The sequence below is a fragment of the Hylobates moloch genome, unplaced genomic scaffold, assembly GCF_009828535.3.
Source record: "Hylobates moloch isolate HMO894 unplaced genomic scaffold, HMol_V3 SCAFFOLD_5, whole genome shotgun sequence".
Lineage (NCBI taxonomy): Eukaryota > Metazoa > Chordata > Mammalia > Primates > Hylobatidae > Hylobates > Hylobates moloch.
The window spans coordinates 103,702,361-103,719,321 of record NW_026652280.1 but is presented as its reverse complement, the minus strand read 5'-3'; the positions used below and the strand labels follow the sequence as shown (position 1 = coordinate 103,719,321).

At 41.1% G+C, this 16,961-nt stretch overlaps 1 protein-coding gene across 7 annotated transcripts in view; it reads right to left on the bottom strand.

Moving 5' to 3' along the window:
- The window catches only part of POGZ (pogo transposable element derived with ZNF domain), a 58,383-nt gene that overhangs the window by 16,418 nt on the left and 25,004 nt on the right, over window positions 1–16,961 (bottom strand). For 4 of the 7 annotated variants that reach the window (XM_032154642.2, XM_032154646.2, XM_032154641.2 and 1 more), the window contains 7 exons: window positions 12,569–12,744; window positions 11,505–11,613; window positions 9,702–9,992; window positions 9,402–9,593; window positions 6,496–6,602; window positions 5,486–5,823; window positions 4,933–5,087 (listed from right to left, as the gene is read on the bottom strand). In XM_032154642.2, coding sequence (XP_032010533.1) covers window positions 4,933–5,087; window positions 5,486–5,823; window positions 6,496–6,602; window positions 9,402–9,593; window positions 9,702–9,992; window positions 11,505–11,613; window positions 12,569–12,744 — 1,368 coding nt within the window. Of the gene's footprint in view, window positions 1–4,932; window positions 5,088–5,485; window positions 5,824–6,495; window positions 6,603–9,401; window positions 9,621–9,701; window positions 9,993–11,504; window positions 11,614–12,568; window positions 12,745–16,961 lie in introns of all 7 variants that reach the window. The other 3 variants (XM_032154640.1, XM_032154639.2, XM_032154643.2) reach the window with 1 other exon arrangement.

The following is a 16,961-nucleotide window of genomic DNA, read 5'->3' as shown; positions in this document are numbered from 1 at the left end:
AAAAATTAGCCGGGCATGGTGGTGGGCGCCTGTAATCCCAGGTACTTGGGAAGCTGAGGCAGGAGAATCGCTTCAAACCAGAAGGCGGAGGTTGCAGTGAGCCGAGATTGTGCCACTGTACTCCAGCATGGGTGAAGGAATGAAGCTCTGTCTCAACAACAACAAAAAAAAAAAAAAAAAAAAAAAAGAAAAAAAGCTACTTTCGACCGGGCATGCTGGCTCATGCCTATAATCCCAGCACTTTGGGAGGCCGATGCAGGTATATCATTTAAGGTCAGGACTTTGAGACCAGCCTGAACGACATGGCGAAACCCCATCTCTACTAAAAACAAACAAAAAAATTAACTGGGCATGGTGGCACATGCAAGTAATCCCAGGAACTTGGGAGACTGAGGCACAATAATTGCTTGAACCTAGGAGGTGGAGGTTGCAGAGAGCCAAGACTGCGCCACTGCATTCCAGCCTAGGTGACAGAGCGACTGTCTCCCAAAAAAAGCCGAGTACGGTGGCTCACACCAGTAATCACAGCACTTTGAGGCCGAGGTGGGTGGATTACTCAAGCTCAATAATTTGAGACCAGCCTGGGCAGCATGGCAAAACCCTATCTCTACAAAAAACACCCCCCAAAACAAAAAAAAAAACCCAAAATTAGCTGGGCATAGTGGCATGTGTCTGTAGTACCAGCTATTCAGAAGGCTGAGTTGGGAGGATCATCTTAGCCTGGGAAGTGGAGGTTGCAGTAAGCCAAGACTGTGCCACTGCACTCCAGCTTGGCTAACAGAGTGAGACCCTGTCTCAAAAAAAAGAAAAAAAAACTACTTTCATGCCAGATCTGTCAAGGGTGCAAAAAAGGAAGTTACGAAATACTGCAAGAATAAAATTGATACATACTAAGGAAAGGTGATTTTGGTAAGTATAAGATTTTGTCACAAGAGACTCAAAAATTAAGTCAGGGAAACCAAGAGAAAAAAGATCAATGAGGGTCTACACTGTCTGTTTCTTTTCCATAAGGAAAAACTTATCTTCCCTCTGTGTAATTTTATTATTTGTGGAATTTCAGAATAACAAAACCCACCCACCATATTATGCGTAAACATGAGTTAGGTGCCCAGCCTGGGCAACATAGCAAGACCCTGTCTCTACCCCCAAGAAAAGGAATAAATTAGCTGGGTGTGGTGGCGTACGCCTACAGTCCCAGCTACTCAGGAGGCTGAGGTGGGAGGACTGCTTGAGCCCAGGGGTTCGAGGCTGCAGTGAGCTAAGATTGCACCATTGCACCCCAGCCTGGGTGGCAGAGCAGGACCCTGTTGTCTCAAACAACTGGTGTTTTCACTGAGAGGTATGGATGAGTTATTCTGGCTTCACATTACTGACAGTGAAGAATCTTGGGTCCTATTCTAGACCAAGCTGGCTACCCTGGCACTAACACTGCAGTGTCACCATTGTTTCTTTTTTTTTGAGACAGAGTCTTGCTCTGTTATCCAAGCTGGAGTGCAGTGGCGTGATCATGGTTCACTCTAGCCTTGACCTACTGGGATCATGCAATCCTCCCACCTCTACCTCCTGAGTAGCTAGGACCATAGGCGTGTGCCACCACACCCAATTTTTGTTATTTTTTTTGTAGAGACGGGGTTTCTCCATGCTGCCCAGGCTGGTCTTGAACTCCTAAGCTCAATCTGCCTGCCTTGGCCTCTCAAAGTGCTGAGATTACAGGTGTGAACCACTGCACCTGGCCCGGTTGATTCTAATATACATTCTACTCCCAAATGATTAGTCCAAAGTTCCACTGTCTAATATGGTGGCACGAGCAACACGTATCTAGTGAACACTTAAAATGTGGTAAGCTCAAACCCAATTTAGATTTGTATTTTAAAAGATCTGTTTTTTAATGGAGGAAAAAAGAATGACAAATATCTCATTAATTTTAAATTTTGAATTCATGTTGAAATATTTTTAATATACTGAATAAAATATGCTGTTAAAATTAATTTTGCCTGTTTTTTAAAACTTTACAGTAGACCCCCTTTGCCAATGGGAGATATATGTTCCAAGACCCCCAGTGCATACATGAAACCTCAGATAGTATTGAACCCTATACATATCATGTTTTTTCATATATATATATATATCTATGATAAAGTTTAATTTATAAATTAGGCAAAGAGATTAACAATTAAAAATATATACAATTATATATAAAAGGACAATTATAACAATATACTGTAATAAAAGTTATGTGAATGTGGTGTCTCTCTCAATCATCTTATTGTACTGCACTCACCTAGTTTTGGACTGCGATTGAGACTGAAATTGAGGATAAGGGAGCGCTACTGTATTTAAAGTGAAAAAAATTAAAATTACTCATGAAGCTTGTACATTTCTACTGCCTAGTGTTAGTGTAAGCCATTAATGTCAATCCCATTTCCCTTGCCAATAAATGGTCAAAGAGATATAAAAGGAAAGCAATTCTCACTCATAAGAAAACAGATTCAAGAAAGATGGGAAGATGGCCGGGCGCGGTGGCTCACGCATGTAATCCCAGCACTTTGGGAGGCCGAGGCGGGCGGATCATGGGGTCAGGAGATCGAGACCATGGTGAAACCCTGTCTCTACTAAAAAATACAAAAAATTAGCCGGGCGTGGTGGCGGGCGCCTGTATTCCCAGCTATTCGGAGAGGCTGAGGCAGGAGAATGGCGTGAACTCGGGAGGCGGAGCTTGCAGTGAGCCGAGATTGCACCACTGCACTCCAGCCTGGGGGACAGCGAGACTCCGTCTCAAAAAAAAAAAAAAGAAAGATGGGAAGATAAGATCTCTTCTTTGTCTAACAATTTTTTGTCTGGACATAGTGCCTGACACTTATACAGCCACCCTGCTATGAGCCAGAGACAAGAGAATCGTTGAAAAACAGCAGGGCAGTCAAGTTCTAGGCTGAAGCATCCATTTCTGTATCTCTCAGTTAAATGATATAACATATTCTTATTGTTTTCTTTTGTTTTGAGACAGAGACTCGCTCTGTCATCAGAGCGATGCATCAGGCTGAGTGCAGTGGTGCGATCTCAGCTCATTGCAACCTCCACCTCCTGGGATCAAGTGATTCTCATGCCTTGGCCTCCTGAGTAGTTGAGATTACCTGCGTGTACCACCACAGCCAGCGAATTTTTGTATTTTTAGTAGAGATGGGGTTTTACCATGTTGGCCAGGCTGGTCTCCCCTGGCCTCAACTGATCCACCCACCTAAGCCTCCCAAAGTGCTGAGATAACAGGTGTGAGCCACCACACCAGTCCTTGTTGTTTAATTCATTTTTAATTAAGGATTTTTACTTGTAGCAAATGCATCCAGATAATATGCATATGTCTTCTATGCTTTTGATCATGATCATGCTGTTTTCTATCACCTAAAAGCTTTTCTTACTACTCTCCATCCATCTAAACCTTTCTCGGAAACCTAGCCACAAGGATTTTTTCCCTTCTCTGAAGTATTTCACCTGTCAATGATATCTTAAAATGTCTATGTTTATAATATACTATCTTGTTCTCACATTTTCCTATATTTACATAATTTTTGTCTTAACAACAAAACTGGAAATCCAGTAAAGGACATGAGAAGTATTCTCAATACTGGGCTCAAATCCTCACTATGTCTCCTTAGTAGAGGTGTATTTAGAGGTGTATGCTCATAAGCAAATGACTCAATTTCTTTGAGCTTATGTTCAGCCTACATCTATCTATAAAATGTACAGTGTAGAAAACATTCCAGCTCACCTTATATTTCACCGAAAGCACTGTCTTAATGATAAAGTACTTCATAATATTATCTTTTTTTTTTTGGAGATGGAGTTTTGCTCGTTGCCCAGACTGCAGTGCAATGGCATGATCTCAGCTCACTGCAACCTCCGCCTCCCGGGTTCAAGCAATTCTCCTGCCTCAGCCTCCCAAGTAGCTGGGATTACAAGTGCCTGCCACCAAGCCCAGTTAATTTTTACATTTTTAGTAGAGATGGGGCTTTGCCATGTTGGCCGGGCTGGTCTCGAATTCCTGACCTCAAGTGATCCGCTCACTTCGGCCTCCCAAAGTGTTGGGATTACAGGCGTGAGCCACAGTGCCCGGCCATATTATCTTTTATCCTACTTAATTTCTTTGAGCTTATGTCCAGCCTACATCTATAAAATGTACAGTGTAGAAAACACTCCAGCTCATCTTATATTTCATTGAAAGCAATGTCTTAATGATAAAGTACTTCATAATTTTTTTTTTTTTTTTTTTTTTTGAGACGGAGTCTCGCTCTGTCACCCAGTCACCCAGGCTGGAGTGCAGTGGCGCGATCTCGGCTCACTGCAAGCTCCGCCTCCCGGGTTCACACCATTCTCCTGCCTCAGCCTCTCCGAGTAGCTGAGACTACAGGCGCCCGCCACCACACCCGGCTAATTTTTTTGTATTTTTAGTAGAGACGGGGTTTCACCGTGGTCTCTATCTCCTGACCTCGTGATCCGCCCGCCTCAGCCTCCCAAAGTGCTGGGATTACAAGCGTGAGCCACCACGCCCGGCCAGTACTTCATATTATATCTTTTATCCTACATAAGACCTATCAGGGTATTAACTAAAGTGGAGGAGCAAAGAGATGACCGTTCCTTCTATAAAGAGACCTAAGAAATAAATTCATTACATTTGTTTTTCTACAGTGGTTCTGAATCAAAGCCCCTAATAATTCAGGATCTAACACTGAACTCAATCTATGCTTGAACAAAATAAAAGTCAGGCTTGTGAAAAAAAAAAACAAGGTGAATGAAGTAAAGAACTGGCTACAAATATGAAAAGTACTTCCTCTGCACTGTTACCCACATGTAAATAAATATAATGGGCTCCCCCCAGCACCATTCAAAGAGTGAACAGCAAAGTATATTCCCCTAGAGTTTAAGAGTTTCCAAACTTACTAGTAGATTCATAGGGACTATGAACATTTTCCAAGTGGCACTGAAGCTGGAAGGGAGTGGAAAACTGGCGGTAACAGTGCTGGCAGATAGTGTGACCATCTACCTCACCGTTCTGCTGATCGAGTTCTACGTGGTGTTTCATATGGTTCATGAATCTGTAATAAAGCACAAAGAGAAAGTACAGAAAACATAAAAAATAGGTAGCCTTTTAGAAATATAATGGTAAAATCACAGAACAAACATTATCTGCTCCCCTCCATTCCCCAAACTTCCTGTTTGGGATATCCTTTCCTGAGCCCAGAAAGATAATGAATTCTTGAAACTAAGAGAGTTCCGTGAAAGGAGATATACTGCTTTCCCTTACTCGATCCAGTTACCTTTTGTTTATTACCACAATATCTCCTTCTATAGCCCTAGTTATTGATTTAATGATAACCCCAGCAAGATTGCATAGTAGTTAGGTCCATTCTCCAAAGAGAAAGACTTAAAAATATATAAGAAAATGTAAGTCTTCTCTTGTCCAAGGTAACTTCCAAGGCTCTTCAACACTTACCGAATATTGTTTTTTAGCCTTTTGGTACAATGTGGGCATCGGAAAGATGTGGCGACCTTAGGGAAATTTGTGAGCTGGGCTACTTTGCCACCATCCCGTCCATAGTAGAAGTCATCTACAAGCATAATGAGTTTGGTCTGGACGGCATCACCCACGTTCTCATTTGGCTCTGGTACTTTGGTAGGTGGTGACAGAGCAGGAATAGGTGTAGAAGAGGGTGTGGAAGCAACAGGAGCTGTTTTCTCAGGGGATGGGGGCTTTGCTGCTGATGGGACACTGGGTTCTGAATCCAGAGACTTTCCTTTCTTCTGGTATTCAACCATTTCTGGGCAACAGTACTATAAAGAAAGACATCTGATCATTCTGGTTATCCTGGGGGCTAGAATGTGCTAACTCCTTAACTTCACTACCATTCCTTGTTAACGGTTTGGTTTCAGGTATTCTCATTCAGCTTTCACCCTTCAGTTTTTTAGTGTTTCCAAGTTTCACTCCTTTTCTAGAGTATATCCACAGCCATAAGCCACCCAAGCACTGAACTTTGTACTTCTCCCTCCTGCCTGTCTTAAGTCCCTTAATCATTAGTATAACTTGGCTCTGAGCTCCCTGGCAAAAAAGAAGTTCCAATCTTTTTATCTGGACTAATACCAAAAAATGAAAAGCTAAAAAATGGAAATAAGAGCTCCCGACTCATCCAATGACACAATTAACAGAAAATGAACTGAGGCCAATATGGTTTGAGTCCTTATTATCTATAAACCTGTTCTCCTGTGTGGTTTCAAAATCTACCATGCTAAGAAAGTAAGATCACATATGTTCTGATCTATTTGAGGGTCTTTAAATGTATCCCATCACATTCCAAAGTACACAGCTCTTCTAAAAACAGACCAAGAGAAACAGTAATCCTTTAAAAAGCTTCAGTCATTTTAGAGCCCCTGTTTTACAAGCTTCCAATATTAATGAAGGTAAATGGCAGAAGCCACTTAAGCTGGATCACAGGTGATATCACTTACACACATGTGACCTCTCAAAGCTTCAGTAACACGAAATTGAGCATTACACCGTGGACATATTTTCCGTCCACCATCCTGGAGGTCAAATACTGGGATGGAAGAGGTCACTGAAAGAAGTGAGAAGAATTGATAAGATTAATACAATGACACTGGAAAAAGATTACTAACCTTTTGGGAAAAGGTCAAACACTCCCTGAGAAGTATATAAAAGGGTAAGCAAGCATGAGAGATCACTATGGTTTTTTGTTTGTTTTTGTTTTTTTTTGAGACAGGGTCTCTTAGTCTGTTGCCCAGGCTGGAGTGCAGTGGCACGACCACAGCTCACTGCAGGCTTGACCTCGCTGGGCTCAAGATCACTATGTTTGAGGCTTCCTTTTACTGTTCTAACTCTAGGCCAGGGGTCAGCAAACCATAGCGCACAGATCAAATCCAGCCCAGCTACCAGTTTCTGTTTGGCCCATAAGCTAAGAGTAATTTGTATGTGACTTTTTTGTTAAGGTTTTTTTTTTTATTTTTTATTTTTTAAATCTTGCAGAACTGAAGCTATATCCAATAAAAAACTCCTCACCATTCTCCCCTTGCCTCCACCCCAGCAACCACAATTCAACTTTGTCTCTATGAATTTGACTACTCTAGGTACCTCAAGTAAGTGGAATCATATGGTACTTGTCCTTTTGTGACTAGCCTATTTCACTTTAGCATAATGTCCTCAAGGTTCAACCATGTTGTAGCACATGTTGCAGCAGAATTGCCTTTCTTAAGCCTGAACAATATACCATTGTATGTGAATACCATATTTTATTTATCCCTTTATCAGCTGATGGACCTCTGTGTTGCTTTCACCTTTCAGCTATTGTGAATAATGTTGCAATGAACATAGGTCATAGATGTACAAATACCTGTTCTAGTCCCTGCTTTCAATTCTTTTGGGTATAGAAGTGGAATTCCTGGAGCATACAACAATTCTATCATTTTTAAGTTTTTGAGGAACCACCATACTGTTTCCAAAGTGGCTGCATCATTTTACATTTCCACCAACAGTGCGTAAGGGTTCTGCTTTCTCCACATCCTCAACAATATTTGTTATTTTATGGTTTTTTGATAGTAGCCATCCTAATAGGAGTGAGACGGTACCTCGTTGTGGTTTTGATTTGCATTTCCATAATGATTAATAACACTGAGCACCTTTTCATGAGCTTATTGGCTATAACTTTCTTTGGAGAAAGGTCTATTCAGTCCTTTGCCTACTTTCCTACTTTTTTTTTTTTTTTTTGAGATGGGGTCTTGCTCTGTTGCCCAGGCTGGAGTGCAGTGGCACAATCTCGGCTCACCACAACCTCTGCCTTCCAGGTTCAAGCAATTCTCCTGTCTCAGCCTCCCGAGTAGCTGGGAATACAGGCACAAACCACCACGCCTGGCTAATTTTTGTGTTTTTAGAAGAGACAGGGTTTCACCATTATTGGTCAGGCTGGTCTTGAACCCCTGCCCTCGTGATCCACCTGCCTTGGCCTCTCAAAGTGCTGGGATTACAGGCGTGAACCACCATGCCCAGCCAGTCCTTTGACTGTTTTTTAAAAAGGTTGTTTGGGAGTTTTTTTTTTATGTTGAACTGTATGAATTCTATATATATTCTGGATATTAACCCCTTATTAGATATATAATTTGCAAATATTTTCTCCCTTTCTGTGGCTTCCCTTTCCACTATGTTGATAATGTCCTTTGATGCACAAAAGTTTTAAATTTTGATGTAAGTTAATTTACCCATTTTTTTCTTTTCTTGCATATGCTTTTGGTGTCATATCCAAGAAATAGCAATCACTGTCAAATCACATATCATGACGCTTTTTGTCCTATGATTTTTCTAAGAGTCTTATAGTTTTAGGTTCATTTAGGTCTTTGATCCATTTTGAGTTAATTTTTGTATTTATTGTAAGGTAAGATCCAACTTCATTTTTTTGGACATGGATGTCTAGTTTTCCCAACACCATTTTTTAAAGATTTTTACTTTTTTTTGAGAAAGGGTCTCGTTCTGTTGCAGTGGCATGATCATGGCTCACTGCAGGCTCAACCTTCTGGGTTCAAGCCCAAGCCATCCTCTCACCTCAGACTCCTGAGTAGTGAGGACTGCAGACATACACCACCACGCCTGGCTAATCGTTTTTTTTTTTTTTTTTTTGTAGAGATGGGATCTCACCATGTTGCCCAGGCTGGTCTCAAACTCCTAGGCTCAAGTGATCCTCCCGCCTTGGCCTCCTATAATGCTGGGATGAGGTGTGAGCCACTATATCTTGCGGTTTTTATTTTTAAATGGTTGAAATAAAATAATACAATTTTTCGACACATGAAAATTTTATGAAACTTAAATTTCAGAGTCCCTAAATAGTTTTTGGTGGAGCACAGCCATGCTCATTCGTTTATGTATCTGTGGCTGCTTCCACACCACAACAGCACAGTTAATAGCTGCAACAGAGCCTATATATTGTGCACAAAGCCTACAACTTTACTACTAGGCCCTTTACAGGAAATATTTGCCGACCCCTGCTCTAGACCATTGAAAACTGTCATGCTCATCATTCTCAACCTGAACATCTTTCTACCAAATCCCAACTTTAAAACCTTGCTCAGAAATCCATCTCTTTCATGAAGTTATCTTTCATTATCTCACCCATCTCTGATCAATCAATTTCACTAATCTCCAAAGCACAATTACACACAGAATTTCTTGCAGCTGATTCAGTTACACTTTTTGTAAGTGGCTTTCTCCTTACTAAAGTTTCTGTAAGAATAAACTACAGCAGCTATATTTTTTTTATTTTTCTATTTCTGAGTATAAAGCTCTGATACAACAAACACTTTATTAATGTTTTTGAATGACTGGCTGCTCAGGGTCTTTCAGGTTATCGTACCTTTCATTGAAGACTCAGGTCCGCTGGTTCTTTGAGAGCCATGAGCAGAGCTGTTGTTGGACACCACCACTGGCCCAGGACTCTGGCCCAGGGAAGGGATGGTGTTAAGGGTATTCACCAATTTGGCCACTTCATTGCTATTTTCGCCTGTAACACCAGGTCGCTTCACAGTGACAAAGCTGGCAATGCTCACTGCAGGTGGAGAGGGGAAGGAGGGAGCTACAGTGACCAAGTGATAATCATCTGTTCTCCACCCACCATCCCATCCTAGCTCTGCCATCTCCTCTTCCCAAGCCTTACCTAGCTTGGGATTCGTGGTCTGGTTTGACTGGCCTGGAGACTGAACAGCTAGTTGCCCCAGTGAGGTTGGCTGTGTGGCAGTGGGAGTGGTGGAAGTGCTGGGAGTGGACTTGGTCTGCTGGGACTGGGACTGTGGGACGGTGCTTCGAATGGTAAGAGTGGCCGGGATGACGGTGGTGAAGGTGTTGGTGGTGGGCCTCACAGGCATTGTGGAGCCTGGCCTCACAGGGGTCATCTGGGAGAACACTTGTGGAACTCCAACTGTCGGCTTAACAAACTGGGTACCTGGAGCTTTAAAAGAGAGACAAAGTACCAGATCTTGGTCAGTGAGCTCACCTATAACACATTCTCCCTGCCTTTACTGGAAAGATTATTTCCCCAAACTGATGGATGATCATCAGAGGTTTCCAAGAGTAGTATAGATTCTAAAGACTAAGAAAGCATAAGGTGTCCATGTTGACAAAATAAATTAGCCTGGGCAGTCTAAAAACATTAAGTTAAGTAAGACTCCCATCAACTCCTCCTAAAACACCTTACCACACTGCCTTTTTAATTCTAAGAATATAATCAGTGGCTTGATCTCAGTACTGGAAGAAAAGATTGGGAGGCAATATGGGTGTATATAAGCCAAATGGCAAACCTGGTCCTGAAAAAAGAAATCAGTCTTTCTCAGAGTACTAAAGGAGTCTTCCATCCTCTTCTATCAACTCAGAAGACAGACTATGCCATTCTACTAGGATGTCCCAAAGAGGAATGTCTCCTAGCTCAACTGTAGACAATTCCACTGAGAAAAATAAAGAAATACCAGGGTAAGCTGGTCAGACTAAGGGCCAAAAACCCCTGTGGGCTATGAGAACAAAAAACAAAACCTTAGAAAGACAAGCTACAGAGGTACCCTTACAAATAGCTAAATTAAGATACTCTTTTTTGGTCTGAATTGTAGTAAACTTATATATGCTAAATAGAGCAATGGAAAATTCTAAGATTTTAAAAAAATTATCCTTCTCAGAATCTTTTTTTTTTTTTTTTTTTGAGAAGGAGTCTCGCTCTTTCACCCAGGCTGGAGTGCAGTGGCGCGATCTCGGCTCACTGCAGGCTCTGTCCCCCGGGGTTCACGCCATTCTCCCGCCTCAGCCTCCGGCGTAGCTGGGACTACAGGCTCCCGCCACCTCGCCCGGCTAATTTTTTTGTATTTTTTAGTAGAGACGGGGTTTCACCGTGTTAGCCAGGGTGGTCTCGATCTCCTGACCTCGTGATCCGCCCGCCTCGGCCTCCCAAAGTGCTGGAATTACAGGCGTGAGCCACCGCGCCCGGCCAGAATCTTAAAAAAAAAAAAATATAATCTAGCAGAATCTTAAAAAAAAATACTATCTAGTCATTGACAGTATTTATCCATAAAGGGAATGTCATTTGTTTATATCTAAAATCTATGCTATAAAATTAAAACAAAGTTTATAATCCCACCGTGCAAATGAGGAGATGTGTAAGGAGTGTAGAATTTATGAGTTTGCATTAATAACATAGTCTTAATAGCTGACTAAATACCAGTTACAGAAAAATGACTGTAAACTCTGTTTTACTACTTGATGAAGGGTGGTGAAAAGCTAAACAGAAATAATTAAAACCACCACCCTGGCCAAAGGTTAGAAACAGATTTTTAAAAATTGGGCTTAAATCATTAATATTTTTATATTTTTAGGTTTTCTTTAAATATACTTACTAAATGACTTAGGATATTTAGAACGATAAAAACAAATCTTCTGGATGCCGGTTTATTCCAAATGGATAGACATTTTTCCTTACCTGGAACTAGTGTAATTGGTCTAACCGTTTGGCCTTGCTGTACGTTCAGCACAATCCCAACCTGATTCATTGCATTTTGTACAGGCCGGACATTCCTTACAGGAAATCCCTGTATTAAAAAGCAAAATGATCTTTAACATGGAGACCAATGAATACTAACAAAGACTGCAGTATGACCTACATCCAAAAAAAAATTCCCATACTCTTACTTAATGGTTCTTTCTCTAGAATTAGAGCTTTTAAATGACTGAGATGGAAAAATTTAGGAAATTCTGGCAAACTTTTGAGAGACAAAATATCAAAATTAGAGAACAAGCTTTGGAACATATGAGCAAAAATGAAAACCTATTTCCTGACTTCAGAGAGCATCAGCTTAAAAAAACCTCATCAACAGACTGGCTCCCTAAAGTGCTAAATGAACAGAAGTGGGGGTGGGGGGTGGGGGCAAGAGCAATGTTCACTGGAGTGATTCAACATACAAACAATCCTAAGAAATTGTTCCAAAAGTCTACTTCAAAGGCCATAAACCTTTGGCAAATTCATAAGAATTTACAACTCAGGAAGCCACAGGCAAAGAGAAGCATTTGCCTTTAGAATCCATATTCAGAATTAGGCTTTCAACTTCAATTCAACACATTATATATCAAATAAGTCATCTTCCTTGTCTCCCAAAGGTCTCCATGAACTCCACCAATTACATATATACATCTCCAAAAGTTAACTAACTCATCCCATGTGAAGAGAAGCAGTCCAAGCAAAGGGTGAAAAGCCTCAAGAGCCAAGCGTTAAGGCTTCTTAATCCAAGCTTTCCCACTAATTTCTGCCTAGACTTTAATCAAATCACTTAATAAACTTCTAAGGGGTTTAAAGAGGATATTACCCAGCTATGCTATGCTGGGCTTTCCACAGTCGGCATCAAATTACAGAACAGTAAATGAGAAAGCCAGGTCAAAAGACAAGACTTAGAACCACTTCTAATGATGCCAAAGACCCTAAGTCAGAGCTTTCAGAGGTTTATAGTCTTTCTCTCCTCTAGCAACCTTGAAATTCAGAGTCCTACTCACCTGCGTAGTGATAAATATTGGTTGTGAGGCCACAGGGGAACTAGTCACATGATTGGCATTCTGCATGACCTGAACAGGCCTCAATACTGGTTGAGTAACCATTGTGCCCAGACCTGGGGCTGGATTCTGGGTCAGGATGAGTGGTTGTCCACCTTGCTGGACCAAAGGATTGCCAGCTAAAGGGTAAAGGAAGAAAAAAAAAAAAAAAGGAATGTTAGAAACAATGTTAAACCCACATTTTACTTTATTTTATTTGATACAGGGTCTCACTCTGTCACCCAGGCTGGAGCACAGTGGCACAGTCACGGCTCACTGCAGCCTCAACTTCCTGGGCTCAGGCGATTCTTCCACCTCAGCATCCCAAGTACAAATCCACATTTTATTAGAAATGGTGTCCTATATGCCAAAATACCCAAGACTGCCACTCATCTCAGGTTTAATGTGACCAAATTCACCAAAAACTTAAGCTTCACCCAAATCTACAACTAACAGAAAAACAGATGGGTAGAGGAGGTTCACTAACACTTTACCCATATGTCTTAACTGGGGATGAAAGACACATTAGAATTCTATGTGGCTAGCACCCTGACTCTCATGATTTAAGTGACCACACATAATCTCCCCCACCAAATCAGCAGAACAAAATATGTTAAGTCTTTTTCCATATTTTAACTAGGTAAAACCTATTTTATTAGAATATAATTTTTTAGCTAATCTCCCTTAATTTTTTAAAAAGAATATTCATCAACAAACATTAATTCAGCAAGTACACAGAATCTAAGGAATGGTTTCTCTTCCTAGTGAGTTAAATCTGAGAAACGCAAGATTCTTTAAGCAACCACTGGGAACCCAGAGACTGACAGGCTACCTACCGTAGCCTTTCTCTTCATGTCATCAGGGCTGATAAACAGAAGACCTGGACAAAAACTAACCCACACCAAGTAAAAATGACATGATTTCAGAAGATAATGATTCATTCATGAATAAATATTAATAAACTGGGCTATTTATTATTGAAATATCTTAAATTCTTTTCATTTGTGAGAAAATTTTATAAATATTTTTAAGTCCCCTATTTCACGACATTTGGTGAAAAAACCAATACTAAGTTTCCTGATTTACAAAGAATACTCAAAACCAGATAGAAAATTTCAGAGAGCCAATATACCTAAGCCAAAGAGTCAAGCAGGCCAGGCATGGTGGCTCACACCTCTAATCCCAGCACTTTGGGAGGCCAAGGCAGGCAGATCACTTGAGGCCAGGAGCTCAAGACCAGCCTGGCCAACATAGCAAAACCCTGTCTCTACTAAAAATACAAAAATTAGCCGGGCATGGTGGCGCATACCTGTAATTCCAGCTACTTGGGAAGCTGAGGCAGGAGAATTGCTTGAACCAGGGAGGCGGAGGTTGCAGTGAGCCAACACTGTACCACTGCACTCCAGCCTGGGCGACAGAGCAAGGCTCTGTCTCAAAACAACAACAATAACAAGAAACAGAAAACCAAAGAGTCAAGCAAAATATGGCCTCAACTTTTTACCCAAAATCACCAGAATGGGATGGGCCCCTCTGAAATTTATGTTCCACTTGGCAGGTTATATCACCACAGTTAACTACAAAGCTAGACCACCAAAGGAATAGGTATGTAGGTGGCTACTAATGGGCCAACAGTGGCTTATCTCATACTCTCTCAGAAACTGAGAGCTCATCAGTAGACTAGACCCTCAGTTACTGAGCCAGAAGACTAGTGATTGTAGAGGCAGAGAGATAAATAAAACAGAAAATTCCAGCAAGTTCTATCCATGTTAAACTATACTGGCAATTTATCTATGGTGGGTTTTTAAAATTTTTAAATGTTTTATTATGGAGAAGTTAAAACATACATAAAAAAAGAACGCTATAGTGAACCCCTACGTAACCACCACCCTGCTTCAATAATTATCAATGTATGGCAAGTCTTATTTCATCTATACCTCCTACATACTTACTAGTTCCCATATCACTTTAAAACAAGTTCTAGATCATATCATCTATAAGTATTTCAAAATATACCTCCTACATAAGAACTTCAAAAAAAGATAAAAGAATCATACCAACATAACTCCTGAACATTATAATAATTATTCAATATCAAATACCCAGTCAAAATTCAAATTTACTTGTTTGTGTTTTTTAATTTGTCTGAATCCAGTTACAAAATGTTTGCAAAGTGCAACTGATGAACATAACTCAAGTCTTTTAATCTATAGGTTCCCCAACCATCTCTATCCTTTTGAAATTTATGGTTGAAAAATATTGACTAAGCAAAAGTCTATATTTTCTAGTCATTATTTTAACTACTAGGACAAAAGAAAATAAATTATCTCTTATTTATCCTAATTCTAAAAATTCTTAAGATAATTACTAGCTCACCATCCCAATTTAAATACAAGAAGGGAAAGATGGAGGCTTTTTGCATTTATGTGAAATCAGTCAGCATTAGCAAGTCTCTTAAGGACAGACCAGGTTTCCATGAAACCCGTAAATACCATTATAAAGAATTTTAACAGCATTTTCTGCAAATATTTTCTCTTATATCAGGGTCAAGTTTAAATTTTGGTGGATTGTTAGAATTTTTCCAAAAAGGCTGGGCAAGGTGGCTCATGCCTGTAATCCTAGCATTTTGGGAGGCCGAGGTGGGTGGATCACCTGAGGTCAGGAGTTTGAGACCAGCCTGACCAACATGGAGAAACCCCGTCTCTAAAAATAACAAAATTAGACAGGCGTAGTGGCGCATGCCTGTAATCCCAGCTACTCAGGAGGCTGAGGCAGGAGAATTGCTTGAACCCAGGAGGCAGAGGTTGTGTTGAGCCGAGATCGCGCCACTGCACTCCAGTCTGAGCAATAAGAGCGAAATAAAAAAAAAAAAAAAAAAAAGAAAAAAAGAATTTTTCCAAAAATATGGTACAATCAAAAAATGGTTTTCTAAGACCAGATTAGATTCACAGCACACCTGAGGAAAAAAAATGGTTTTCTAAGACCAGATTAGATTCACAATGCAATGGAAAGCAAAAGCCAGACTATGGAAAGTCATACTGGGTAAACTACACTTACTTATTTAGAAGCATTTTAATGATTTCTGCAATCTTTGCTCAAAGGCATTCTGACAATTCAAGTGTCTTACAAGGTTCTATTTCCAGAGGATGAAACAGGCAATCACACTTCTGGTGCTTTAAAAAAAAAAAAAGCCTTTAAAAGGATTATCCAGCCTAGAGCAGTGGCATGCACCTGTAGTCCCAGCTATCTGAGAGGCTGAAGCAGGTAGATCACTTGAGCCTAGGAGTTTGAGTCCAGCCTGGACAACACAGTGAGACCCCCATCTCAAAAACAAAGCAAGGCCAGGCATGGTGGCTTACGCCTATCATGTCAGCACTTTGGGAGGCCGAGGCAGGTGGATCAGTTGAGGTCAAGAGTTCGAGACCAGCCTGGCCATCACGGTGAAACCCCCATCTCTATTAAAAATACAAAAGTTAGCTGGGCATGGTGGCATATGCCTGTAATCCCAGCTACTTGAGTGACTGAGGCACGACAATTGCTTGAACCCAGGTGGGGTCTTCAGTGAGCCAAGATTGTGCCCCTACACTCCAGTCTGGGCAACAGTGTGAGTCTCAGTCTCAAAAATAAAAAATGAAAAATAGCCAGACATGGTGGTGTGCGCCTGTAGTCCCAGCTACTTGGGGGACCGAGGTGGGAGGATCATTTGAGCCTGGGAGGTGGAGGGTGCAGTGAGCCAGCTGTGTTCGTGCCACTACTGCACTCCAGCCTGGGTGACAAAGTGAGACCCCATCTTGAACAAAACAAAGAAAACCTAAGAAACAAATGAAACAAAACAATCCACCTCGTTGACAATTAATTTCATGAGTTTTCTTCTGTACTTCAGACGTCATATGGTATCAAACACATTATTTTTTGAGATGGAGTCTTGCTCTGTCACCAGGCTGGAGTGCAATGGCGCAATCTCGGCTCACTGCAACCTCTGCCTCCTGGGTTCAAGTGATTCCCCTGCCTCACCCTCCCAAGTAGCTGGGACTACAGGCACATGCCATCAGGCCCAGCTAATTTTTTTGTATTTTAGTAGAGACGGGGTTTTACGATGTTGGCCAGGATGGTCTCGATCTCGTGACCTTGTGATCTGCCCGCCTTGCACATTATTAATTAAAAAAATCAAAGAATTATGCAACTAACTTTCTCCCTCTAAGTTTGCTCTCTCTTGATTTTTTTCCTTCATTCTTTCTTTCTTTTTTTTTTTTTTTCACAAGGAGTTTTGCTCTGTCACCCAGGCTGGAATGGCGTAACCTCAGCTCACTGCAACCTCTGCCTCCTAGGTTCAAGTGATTCTCCTGCTCAGCCTCCCAAG